The sequence below is a fragment of the Ursus arctos genome, unplaced genomic scaffold (assembly GCF_023065955.2).
Source record: "Ursus arctos isolate Adak ecotype North America unplaced genomic scaffold, UrsArc2.0 scaffold_22, whole genome shotgun sequence".
Lineage (NCBI taxonomy): Eukaryota > Metazoa > Chordata > Mammalia > Carnivora > Ursidae > Ursus > Ursus arctos.
Genome location: NW_026622897.1, coordinates 24,137,058 through 24,150,391, shown reverse-complemented (window position 1 = coordinate 24,150,391; position 13,334 = coordinate 24,137,058). Strand labels below are relative to the sequence as shown.

General features: G+C 41.8%; 1 protein-coding gene across 1 annotated transcript in view; it reads left to right on the top strand.

Moving 5' to 3' along the window:
- PRDM10 (PR/SET domain 10) overlaps positions 1–13,334 on the top strand; it is a 94,025-nt gene that overhangs the window by 45,913 nt on the left and 34,778 nt on the right. The window contains exons 5-9 of the mRNA XM_026505397.4: positions 2,020–2,245; positions 4,053–4,294; positions 5,963–6,166; positions 10,699–10,771; positions 12,792–12,909. Of these exons, the coding sequence (XP_026361182.1) occupies positions 2,020–2,245; positions 4,053–4,294; positions 5,963–6,166; positions 10,699–10,771; positions 12,792–12,909 (863 nt within the window). The remainder of the gene's footprint in view (positions 1–2,019; positions 2,246–4,052; positions 4,295–5,962; positions 6,167–10,698; positions 10,772–12,791; positions 12,910–13,334) is intronic.

Here is a 13,334-nt window from a genome sequence, read left to right as displayed (position 1 = left end):
AATCAAGATTCTGAAAGATCTTGGCAGATTGGAAGAAAAGAAAAAGCGATAAAATGAAATATACTGGTGATAAATGCAAAATTCTGCCCCCCCCCATTTAAGTAAAAAATCAGCTATTTAAGTCATGAGGAGGAGTAAAATGGTTTAATAGCGTGATGTGAGAGGAAAAAGGACTCAGGGATTTTAGTTATTTGCCAGTTCAAACTGGGTCAGCAGTAGAACAATGGCTGTCATAAATGCTAATGTAATCTGAAGCCATATTCATTAAAAAACGTGGAATCCATTAAGGAATCAATGAAGACAACAGGATCATGAGGGAATCTGAAAATTGGGCCATGTGAAAATGATTGAACGAATTAGGGGTTTTGGTCTTGAAATATTTGAAGAACTTCTTGTCTTCACGGATTCTGTCTCCCTTGAGGGGGAAGGTACAGGTCCTGCCCACCACAGGAAATGCGCATGGGGAGACCTTGACCCCGCAGAACCAGCACTGAATGATTCCGAATGATTCGGGCTGTCTGGTGAGGCGGTGAAATGTTGGAGCAGAGGCTGAAGGATGTTGTGGGGCGGGATTCTGTGACTCCAGATGCTGCAGGGATCAGGGCAGAGGAGAGTCAGGGAGGGGTAGAGTGGTCAGGGATGGTTCATGGAGAAACTGGAACGTGACCGGGTTTGGAAGGTTGGCTAGGGAAGAACATGTAGGTGAGGACAACAACACAGGGGAAGATAAAGAAAAATGGAGGGGCGCCTGGGTGGCTCAGTCGTTAAGTGTCTGCCTTTGGCTCAGGGCGTGATCCCGGTGTTCTGGGATCGAGCCCCACATCGGGCTCCTCCGCTATGAGCCTGCTTCTTCCTCTCCCACTCCCCCTGCTTGTGTTCCCTCTCTTGCTGGCTGTCTCTCTCTCTGTCGAATGAATAAATAAAATCTTTAAAAAAAAAAAAGAAAAATGGAATAGGCATTTAAAAAACTTGCTTTGTTTATTGAACAGGAAAGGGACATGGCTTCAGTATGATTTATGGTGCTAATTGGGCAGGAGAAATAAGTTTGGATAAAGGAATCTGGGGTCCCATGACACTTATTCGGGTAGGGAACTTTTTAAGTTTTTTTTTTTTTAAGGTATTTAAGGTATTTTTTGCTAGTATATTTGGTAAGGTAGTAGTAACCCAATACATGCCCCCACCTTGTCTTATTTGCAAAAAACTAACTTTAGCCTGAAACAAATAAGCATCTCTTTCACTTACTTAAAAACCTTAGCCTCTCTGAAGTGTGTAAAAGGAGGGCTGTGAACCATTGAATTTTACCAACTGGGTGTTGTACCATGTGTTTTGTTTTGTTTTGTTTATTGGTTGATTGATAAGATTTTATTTATTTATTTGAGAGAGAGAGAGAGCGCGCGCGCACACACAAGCGAGCAGGAGCTGGGGGAGGGGCAGAAGCAGAGGGAGAAGCAGACTCTCCGCTGAGCAAGGAGCCTGATGCAGGGCTCGATCCCAGGACCCTGGGATCATGACCTGAGCTGAACGCAGACACTTAACGGCTTAACCGACTGAGCCATCCAGGCGCCCCACCACGTGTTTAGTTTTAAAAGTGAAGTGGTTGAAGATAGATCAGATCATTACATACACCGTGTTGTGGTCACCCTGAAAAAGGAGGGACCCCCTGACTCAAAATTGGGTTCAGATGTTGAGACATGATACCACACATGCACCAAGAGGGCATGGACAGGTTTATTATGTATTTGAAGTCTCTGGGGAGACAGGGCATGCACCAAAGGAGGGCACCCAGGCTTTCTTACCCACTCTCCCAGATATGGGGCAGAAACAGCAAAAATGAAGGCAGATCCATTACAGCCGAGAGTGGAAATCATTTCTTCTTCAGGGTCTTGAAGGAGGCTCATGTGAAAACTATCTTCCACCAAAACCTTGTATTGTGTGCGTGTGTGTGTGTGTGTGCGTGTGTATGTGTACCAGCTAACTAAAAGCAAAGGGGTGCTAACTTGTTGGTTGAACTCTGTCCAGGCCTCATTACCGGTGCATAACCAGGTGTTACCTTCAATCGAGGGTGTGGATGGTTCAGACCCTTTGGCGACTCTGCAGAACCCTCTGGGCAGACTAGAGGCCAAAGAGGAAGAGGATGAGGATGAGGACGAAGATACTGAGGAAGATGAGGAGGAGGATGGTGAAGACACAGACCTGGATGACTGGGAGCCGGATCCCCCTCGGCCCTTCGACCCGCATGACTTATGTAAGTACGAGCTGTTCCTTGTGAGTGTGTGTGAGCGCGGGGACACGGTTAACTTCGTCTGGGGGCTTCCCGTGCGTAGACCCTGTGCTCCCCGCTCTGCACGTCCCGTCTTGCTCGGTCCTCACGACAGCCTGTGAGGGAGGCACCGAGGCTTCGTGAGGGCTCTGAGTTTACTGATGCCTGAACGGAAGGTGGGAAGAGGCTGAGCCGCCCGCTCTGTGTCACGCGGGGTGAGTGGTGGCTCAGGCACGGGGCCTGTCTCTGACCCCCGGGCTTCAGCTTGTCAGGCCACTATGGTAAGCGTGTCCGGTCCCGGAATCTTCCTGGAATTTTCTGCCGTTTCAGCTTTAACGAGTTGGCTTTGCTGTCTCGCCTCTCTTCATAGTAACCTTGTAAACATGCCTATTATGTTCCAGGCATCAGCTCTTTACATTTTCTAAATCGTTTAATGCTTTCCATAGTCTTATGATGGGGCTGGTGGTGCCCAGTTGTTCTGAGAGTCAGGGTTCCAACCCAGGTGGTCTGGCCCCCGTGTGCCCCTGGTTAACCACAGCACTCACTGCCTCTCTGTACTTTGGGAGAGGGTGGGAGGGTTCTTGCTTCCACCGACCAAATTACTGCTTCTTTCCATCGATTTTGCATGCTTATATGGCAAAGTTCTTATCTCACTTAATTGAGTTCCTGAGGCTGTTCAGAGCTCTGCGGTCTCACCATATCTCCTGGGACCTTCTGTGCCGTGCTGGTAAAGCCTGTTTGCACGGGGGCCAACGCTCACCTCCATATCCAACAGAGAACTTCCTCGTTTTATTTTTCCTTGAATTCATAAGTTTTCAAGGCAACTCCGTAGTCAAATACGCATACAGGGACTTTATCTTACAAATAATAGTACAAAGTAGCTCTCCATTACTGGAGAATTGTAGAAATTGAAAGTACCTATTTCCTAAGCCAGGTCATCAGCCAGCTGGACATGAGTAAAATACAGTTGGCTAATTAAATGTGTTAAAGGTCATGAGTATGATGCCTCTAGGGTCCAGGCACTTTTCTCTGCTTTGTGGCCATTTCTGTCTAGTTCCGGCGGTTAGTTTACAGATGGGTGCCACTGGGAAAGTGGGAGTGAGTGTGGATGCTTAGTGCAAAGTAATGACTCCTAGAAGGAGATGAAAGTGGGTCCTGTCTGAGCGAGGCTAACTGTGTCATTCAAGAGAATGGAGGGAGGAATGCTAAATTCGTTCATTTTAGCATTATCTTCACACAATATGCATTGAAGTCTCAAACTGCACAGTGCTTTTTCTGTTTGAGTTAGACATGCCCAGACAATGAGGCTTCTATGACTTCCTTTGAAGAAACTGATTAAATGGTATTGTCGGAGTTTTTTTTAAATAGCTTTACTGGGATATAATTTACATACTCTAAAATTCAACTGTTTGTCTTATCAGATTTTGTAGCATTTACCCTAATAAGCTCTTCTTCTTTTTTTTTTTTCCCCCTTTTCTTTTCAGACCTGTTTTAATTGATTTGTAAATTTGCTGGGCTACTATTTGACTTAATCTCCAGTAGAGAAATAAGTCACTGCCTGTGTATTATTTTTGGCAGGCACAAGCTAATTCTGCCTGATTTGAGAGGGACAGGGCAGGATTTTATTGGTCTTTGAAAGCTAGCATATTACAACTGAATGAATACTGTAATTGTAGGAGTTAATTGAATTTTGGCTTGCAAACTTAGATTTGGGGATTTTTCAGGTTAGAACTTTGTACCTGAGATCAAGTGATGCTGAGGAATTTGACTAAAGATTTTCTTTCTTTTGCAGGGTGTGAGGAGTGTAATAATGCACATTCTTCAGTGTGCCCAAAGCATGGCCCCTTGCATCCCATCCCTAACCGGCCTGTGCTCACTAGAGCAAGAGCCAGCCTCCCCCTGGTCCTCTACATCGACAGGTTCCTCGGAGGGGTGTTCTCCAAAAGGCGCATTCCCAAGCGTACCCAGTTTGGCCCTGTGGAGGGACCCCTCGTCAGGGAGTCTGAGCTGAAAGACTGTTATATTCATTTGAAGGTAATTTGTGCTTTATCATAGTTCACTCTTGTTCTTAATAACTTTTAGGGGGCATGTGTTTTCCTACTGGTTCTCTTAATTCCATTCTTTAACCATTGTTTGCTAGTATTTTTCTTCCTCTGCTTTTGTTTGTTTCTGTTTCTTGGGTTTTTTTCTTTTTTTTTTTTTAAAGATTTTATTTATTTATTTGACACAGAGAGAGACAGCCAGCGAGAGAGGGAACACAAGCAGGGGGAGTGGGGGAGGAAGAAGCAGGCTCCCAGCGGAGGAGCCCGATGTGGGGCTCGATCCCAGAACGCCGGGATCACGCCCTGAGCAAAAGGCAGACGCTTAACGACTGCGCCACCCAGGCGCCCCTTGTTCTTTTTTTTCTGCTTAATTTGTTTGGAATGGAAACGTTTTGTCTCTCATCAATAAATTGGAGATCGCAGTCTCAGTGCCCTAAGGCATTCTGTGAGTAATTCTGAGAGGTGTCGCTTTTGGAGGCTGTATCAGTCTACTAGAGCTGCTGTAACAGATACCACAGACTGGGGGCTTGAAGAACAGAAACTGAGTTTCTCACAGCATCAGAGGCTGGAAGGCCAACATCCAGGTGTCCCCTGAGGCCTCTCTCCTTGGCTTGCAGACAGTCTCCTCTCTGTGTCCTCATGCCTTTATTCTGTGTGTACATGTGTCCCTGGTGTCTTTCCGTGTGTCCCAGTCACCTTTTCTTGTAAGGACACCAGTCACATTGGGTTAGGACCCACTCTGATGACTTAATCACCTCTTTTAACTTAGTTACCTCTTTAAAAGCCTTATCTCCAAATATGGTCACATACTGAGGGGTTAGGACTTTAACATATGAATTTGGTGAAGGCACAATTCAGTTCATAATAGGGGTTTTTTCTTTTCTTCTTCAAATTAATTTGATGTAGACATGTGTAGACTCGTGTAATCCGCTAAGTACCAAAAACATTTTCAGGGATCACAATTTTTGAAACAGGTCTGTCCTGTTTGAATCTTTTGTTTAAGAATAGTTCACTGTATGTTCAAGTATATTTATCCTGATCTCTCTCCTTTACATTTGATGCTTTTGCTTCTATCCAACCCCTGTGCTCTCTGCTTCTTGGAGAGCTACCCTGGAGAACCAAGAAAGGGCAGTGGGAAGGGAGAATATTTGGGGTGTGTTTTTTGAGAAGTTGTTTGCTCTCATAGGGAGGTTTTCTTTAGTGAACGCTCAAGATCTTCAAGAAAGAATATAACTTTGTAAAGAGAAATATGCAACACTAGGCTGCTCATTATTAATTCATGCAGTGGAATCCCTGAAGTAAGCAACTTGTAAGGAACTAGAGAGTATTTTGCTCGCATTTCCTGGCTTATTTAGAGTATTTTTTGACGTGTTCGTTAATGATGAAGCATCAACTGAATCTAAACGGTGAGATTGTTAACTTGAACATTTTGCCAGGTGATTCTGCTCCACGTGAGTCTTCAAAAAGTGGCCTTTTCCTTCTACACGTGGCAAGACACAATTCCTGGATCTTTCTCTATACAAAAGGAAGAATCAGGATACATGGTTAATTTCAAGAGTGGTATTTTGCATATTATTACATTGATGTATATCATATTAAAAGTTATGTTTGTTTTTATTTTGTTTTTTGGTGTGGCTTTTTACTTTCTCTTTGGTTGCAGGTTTCTCTTGATAAAGGGGACAGAAAAGACCGAGATTTGCATGAAGACCTGTGGTTTGAGTTGTCTGATGAGACCCTTTGTAACTGGATGATGTTTGTACGTCCAGCCCAGAATCACCTGGAGCAGAACCTGGTGGCTTACCAGTACGGCCACCATGTGTATTACACCACGATAAAGAACGTAGAACCCAAACAAGAACTGAAGGTACAGTGCTGGGTCAGTGGTGCCTTTGTTAGGAATAGTGACCGTTTAATGCCTTTCTTCTTATTTTTTTTCTCTGAAGGGGGATTCTTCCAAAAATGGTCCTTTCTGTATAATTCACTTACTTATTGAGTACCTACTGTGTACAGTACATTTACAATAATCCCATAAAAAAACAGTCAGAAGTACATGACTTTTGGGTCTGTCAAAGGCCTACACGAAGACATTAGGCCCAGGGATAAAGAAGTAGTTGTGTTTGGGAAGCAGACTGGTATTTGTGATGGAGTGATTAAAGTTGGGGTCACTTAACGTTATTTACACACTCTGAAGAAGAAGGAGTTGGAAAAAGGAGATCTTATAAAACGGAATTTTAGATGTACCAGCTAGATTTCTTTACCGGACTGCTTCATTTTACCCTAAGAATTCTATGCACTGACTTCTGATTTCAAGAATATATTTTTTGAAGACAACTCTATAGGAATTTGTCTAAATATTAATTAACTTTTGATGACATAGTGAAAATTCTGTTGTGATTCTAAGGGAAAATTCCTGATACAGATGAAAAAGAGGTGAGAAATGATTTTATCAGTACACGAACACTGAATTGCACAGTGCTTCGATGTGGTAAAAGTGAGAACAGATACCTCTTTGGGGGAGAACAAAGACCTAGAGTTTGTTCAAAAGCTTTAAAAATCTGTGTGTTTGTAAAAGGAGAGTCATATCTCACATCATCAATCCCAATAAATTCTTGATACCCAAGTGAATACTTCTTGACTGTGGAGAGGAGATTATTTTCTCTCTTAAAGCAATAGATAGAACTGCAGAAACAGTTAAATAAGAATATAATAGTTCAGTGTAATGAACAACCAAAACACTAGATGAAAAGGAAGCAACAGAGTGGGAGAAATCTTTGTAATACACGCTAAAAGGTTTAAAAATAAAAACTGAGGGGCGCCTGGGTGACTCAGTGGGTTGAGCCTCCGACTCTTGATTTCAGCTCGGGTCATGATTTCGGGGTCCTGCGATCAAGCCCCATGTCGAGCTCCACACTTGGCATGGAGTCTGCTTTTCTCACTCCCTCTGCTTCCCCCCCCCCCCCCCGCTTGCTCTCTTTCTCTCTCTCAAATAAATAAATAAAATCTTAAAAAAAAAAAAAGAATAAAAGCTGAGATGGTTGGGTTGGGTGTCTGACTTCGGCTCAGGTTGTGACCTAGCAGTTGTGGGATCCAGCCTCATGTCTGCCTCTATGCTTCGTGGGGAGTCTGCTTGAGAGTCTCTCTCCCTCTCCCTCTGCCCCTACCTCCCTCAAATAAGTCAATAAATCTTTAAAAAGAAAAAAAGAATGAAAACTGGGAGAAAACATCTCTAACCTCTCGTATCCCCGTGGACACATGAATACTGGGAATAGGCTTGATTTGGAGGAGAAATCACTAAGAAAGGAAGGTTAAATTTTTTTTTCAATGTTAATAATTTTAAAACCCTTAAAACAACTATGACTTACTATTTTTGTTAGTTTAGCAAAAATAAATGGATGCAGTACAGTGAATGTGAGGGTTTAAAAAATAGGGACATTTGTCACAGAATTGCAATATTTTATAGAATATTTCTGGCAGTGTATAGTGAAAATGTTCTTGGCTGAATAAACCTAATCCTTGAAAATTAGTGTGAGGAAATAATTATAAACAAAGATAGAACTAGATACATTCTAATTTTGTAACGCTGTGTTTCTTAGTCAAACACCAATGACTTTAAGATGAACCATTATTTTATACACCATTAAGAAAAAATGTGCTGCTGTTTAACCTAGGTTATAGTGCTTATTTTTATCACCAAAAAAAGTGTAATTTTCTACTTACTGCAGGAGCCGTGTTAGACTTATTTAGAGGTAATTTTAAAATCCTATCACATTTCTGCATACTTAAAAAGACACATATAAGCAAAATAAATTGGTTAACATATAAACGGCCTTGCGTACAGTCTAACTCTTTTTTTAAAAACTGAATCACTGTTTTATTTCGTCGTGGATGTTTGTGTTTTGTCTTCTATGCCACCAAGGTGTTGATAATGCTGGATTATTTTAAAAATAGGTGATCCACTGTTGCCTCTGGTTTTGTTTTTTTTTTTCCAAATGACCGATAATGTTTCTGTACAAGTTTTGACCCTGTGCTTTCCCACTGACTGAGCCCATATGTGTCTTTTTCCTCCATTAAAACACATGTCTTTGGAAGTGAAGTGACTTTGATTAAGTCAGTAGGAAGTTTCTGACAATTTGATGTTGGATGTATTAACAGAGGTCCTGCAAGGTGATCACACCAGCCTTGCATTGCTTTGACATTGTTTTATTTATTCTGAGGGAGATGGCTTTTTTCTTTTTTGCCTTCTTTTGCATTGCTGGTCAAGTGTCAACAAGTCACGGAGTGCCAGAGGGGCACCTAACTGAATGAGGTGAGAACAATGCAAAGAGCTTGGCCAGGTTTGTGCAGGAGCAATGAGCAATTAGTGAAAGAAAGCTACATCATAGCAGTGACAGAATGCCATGGACCATGACATGGTTTTAGAGATGTTAAAATACGAAAAATATACATCTTGGAATTGATGGACTAGGGTAGTCCAATTTGTAACAGCCAACTGATAAGCTGTCTCAAAACCCAACTATAGATCATGACCAAGTAAATTATAGAACATAGACTCTGTTGTAGAATATTATTTCACACTTAAAAATGGAGTCTTAATATAAATATTTCCTCACAGTTAAAATAGTATTCCATAACAATTATACATGATTAATTCATTTAGTGATTAATATATTGAACTCCTGCTGTGTTCGGACACTAGGAAAAGACAGACTAATGTCTGTGTTCAGGGAGCTTGTATTCTAGAGGGGAAGTGGGCGGAAGAATGTAAGTAAGCAAACACAGTTGACCCTTGAACAAAACAGGGATTAGGGGCACCTACCTCTTGGGCAGTCGAAAATCTACATGTAGTTTTTGACTCTTCAAACTTAACTGTTAATAGCCTACCATTAATTGGAGGCCTTACCAATAACATAAACCATTGATTAACACATATTTCGTATGTTGTGTGCATTGTATACGGTATTCTTACAATAAAGTAAACCAGAATAAGGAAAATGTTATTAAGACAATCATAAGGAAGAGAAAGTGCATTTATGGGACTGTACTATGAAAAAAATCTGCATATAAGCAGACCCATGCAGTTCAAAGCCCTCTTGTTCAAGGGTCAACTGAATATCAAATAGTGGTTAAGTGCTATGAAGGAAACAAATGGCGCTAAAAGAGGAGGTAGCAGGAAAGGGACCAGTTTACAGATGCTGGAGAGGGAAGGCCTTGCTGAGGAGTTGATAATGAGGCTAGGGACTATGGAATGGGAAGGGAGGGACCAGCACAGTAGAAGGGTTAGGCGAGGTGAAGGGGAAAAACCCAATACTCCTGAAGATGGAACAGCAAGGACAAAGGTTGGGGTGGGAAACACCTTGGCCTGTTTGAGGAACTACAAGCAGGCCCTCTTGTTGAAAGATAGTAAGGGAGAGTGATAAGAGCTAAGGAGCCCATCATCAAGCATTGCAGGTTTTTTATGAGCGAGAAGCTGTTTAAGTATGAGAATGATGAAATCTGATTGTGTTTAAGAAGCCCTCTCTACTCCTGTGTGAAGAATGGATTAGAGGGAGCAAGAATTGAAAAAGGGAAGCTCACTAGAAGACCAACCAGGCAAGAGCTCGTCTTGGCATGGATCTTGGTGGGAGAAGCAGAGATGAAGAACATCTGAGCAGTTCACACCTCTTGCTGAAGGATGACAGAAGAACACTGAGAAATCTGAGATAACTTTTAGGTGTCAAGTGTGAGCAGCTGGGTGAAAGGCAGGGTATTTATTGAGATGAGGAAGATGGGCAGGGGTGGGGATGTGATAGGGAAACATCTAGAATTAAATTCTGGACATGTCAAGTTTGAACTATTTGTGAAACATGCCAAATACCAGGTAAGAAGTAGAATGTACATAGAGGGAACAGAGAGGGAGAGTCTGGAATGGAGATATTAATTTAGAGTTGGTTGGAAATGGATGTGATCACTAGGGAAAAATAAAAAGGCCCTGAACTTGGATTAAGCTTTGAGGAAGCTTAGAGAGGAAGTAAGAGCTGTTTGGTGGAAGCCATGATGATTCCAGCTGTGTAAAAACCCGTGTTTACATACAGATAAAACAACCGGAAGAAGCTATGTTTTATTTTGATGAAGAGACTATTAATATTATCTCTTGTGAAGTTGTTCTAATAAAAAAAAACACATTTTTTTAAAAAGGAAAAAGAAAACACACAGTGAGTGTGTCTTGGCCAATGCACTTCCTGACTGACCATCTGGTGTTAAAAGAGATCAGCTCACAGTGCGATTTTTGTTGTTGTTTATTTTTCGTGGGTTGTGGGAAAGCCTGAATTGTTTTGTGTAAGAAGAGAAAGAGTGTAAGCACGCAGAGAACATCTGGTGATGTCCTTTAGTTCTTCATGATGTGCTTGGTTCTTGCAGGTGTGGTACGCTGCGTCCTATGCTGAGTTTGTGAACCAGAAAATTCATGACATTTCTGAGGAAGAAAGGAAAGGTGGTTGGACTTTTTCTATTTTCTATTTGCTATATGAATTCTAAATTGTATATATTACATCATTATGCGACCTCCAATTTTCCTATCTCAATATATTTAAAAGATATTCCAGTAGGTTGTTTTTCAGCTACACATCCTTGTCTAATTCTAGGATCAAATGACAGTGACATATTTACATTTCTTCCATGGGTGGCTGGAAAATAGTATTTAATATAATGAAAACCTCCAAATACTAAATTAGAAACTAGACCTGAGGATGGTCCGTATCTAGATTTAATCATCTCTGAGAACATTAGCAAGGCAGGCATTTACTTTGTTTTTAATGTAAATATTACTGAAGGATAATTTATCTACAGAAAAGTGCACAAATCGTAAGTATACAGTCCAATGAAGTTTAAAAGTGAACACACCTGTGTAACCTGCACCCAGATCAGGAAACAGAGTGTGGCCAGTACTCTGGAAGTCCCTTGGGCCTTCTTCACTCTCAGGTGTAACTAATATCCTGACTTCTAATACCACGGATACAATATGCTCATTATCAAACTTCATATAACTAGAATTATGTACGTGCTGGGAATCTTTTGCTCGACATGTTTGTGAGATTTATCCATATTGTTGTATATTATTTAATGTGTTTGTCCTCATCGCTATTTGATAGTCTAGTGAATGGATATACCATAATTAATGCATCTGTTTCACTGTAGGTGAAAATCTGGGTTGTACAGTGCAATTTGGACACTTACCTGGGTTAGGTCACGTTGTGCAAGTTAAGGGCCAAGTCTTTCACAAGGCCTTCTTCATTTCAGATACCAGCCACAAGCTCTGGCGTTCGCATGCCACCTGCGTATCTGACCAACTAACTACAGTTTAGGGAGCTAGAGCCTCCTTAGGCTTGATAATTTTTTAGAATGACTCACAGAACTCGGAAAAGTGCCATACTTATGATTATGGTTTTATTAGAAAGGATACATATCAAGATCAGCCAAATGAAGAGGTACTTAGGGCAAGGTTTGTGTGGGTCCCAGATATGAAGCTTTCATGTCCCATGTCACCTCCGTGGCACACTGATGTACGGTTACCAACCCGGGAAGCTCTCCTGAGCTTCAGGGTCCAGAGTTTTTACTGAGGCATCATCACAGCATAGGCATGGTTGACAGAATCATTGGCTGCATGATTGAACTTACTCTCCAGCTCTTGCTCCCTGGCTGATATCACCTGGCTCGAAGCTCCAACCCTGTAATCAGATGGTTTAACTTTCTGGCACAGGCAGCCCCCATCCTGGGTCATATTAGGAGAAACTCACGTATGGTCAAAAATAACAACGCCACTCCTGTTATGTGGGATTTTCCAAAGACTTAGAGGTTGTTGCCAGGAACCAGGGACAAAAGCCAGCCAAACGCTTTGTTTCCAATTTGGGGCTATTTTGAAGAGTGCCACCGTGAGCATTCTTACACATGTCTTTCTTCTAGTGAACACACGTGTGTATTTTTGTTGGTGCGCATTCAGGAGTGGCACTGCCGGGATTGGGCGCCGATAATCAGCTTTAGTAGATGCTTGAACATTTTGTTAATGTAATTATACTGGGCATTGACTTTTAAGGTTTTTTTGTGATAAAAGAGGCCTTCAGCTTATGAACCCTGGATCAGAATTCACTCAGTTATCTGAATACGGATTTCCACTGTAGCACTTTCTGTCTTTCCAGTGTGGTGAGGTTGTGTGTGTGTGTGTGTGTGTGTGTGTGTGTGTGAGTGAGTGTGTCTTTTGGGGAGATGGGAAATGGTAGGATGACAGAGTTTGGTCCTTTGATGTCTTACATGAATATAGAAGAAAATAAGGTCCTAGAAATTACTCTTCTCAAAGCGTAGTCTTTGATTTTCTAACAAAGCAGTAATGCAAAGAGCAGGAGTGCTGTTTATGAGCAGTGGGCTAAATGAGATGCGATGGTGGGGATACTGGGCATTTGAGTTTTATTGCTGTCCATTGATCATCAGCCATTGTGATTTCTCTCCTGTGACTGCAGTTCTTCGCGAGCAAGAGAAGAATTGGCCCTGCTATGAATGTAACCGCCGATTTATAAGCTCGGAGCAGTTACAACAGCATCTCAATTCCCACGATGAAAAACTGGATGTGTTTAGCAGGTATCAGAAGGTTTTGCAAGCTTAGTTGTTAAAGGTCCAGATTCATTCCCATATTGGTGGTAAACTAACGAGTGTTTCTGTGTGTTTCTGTGTGTAGACAGGTGGGCTGCAGAGGGAAATTTCTTATCTGTCATTTCCCTTTGCCTGCCCCCATCCTCATCTACTGTTGGTTTCTTTTCCAGCATAACCACAGTCCCCAGCAATAGGAGATCCTTCCCCCTTAGTTAAGCCTCCCCTAAGAGATTCTGGGATAGGAATTTTTGCGATAGCACACACTCTGCATCTCTGATTTGCAAACTTTTTTTTCAGAAGTAGGATTCTTTCATCAAATTAATAATAGGTTTCATTCCATTGTACAAAAAAGATAGATAAGAGAGAATCCTGTAGGTTGCGATAGGCGGGGGCCAGATCAAGTACGCCTTATG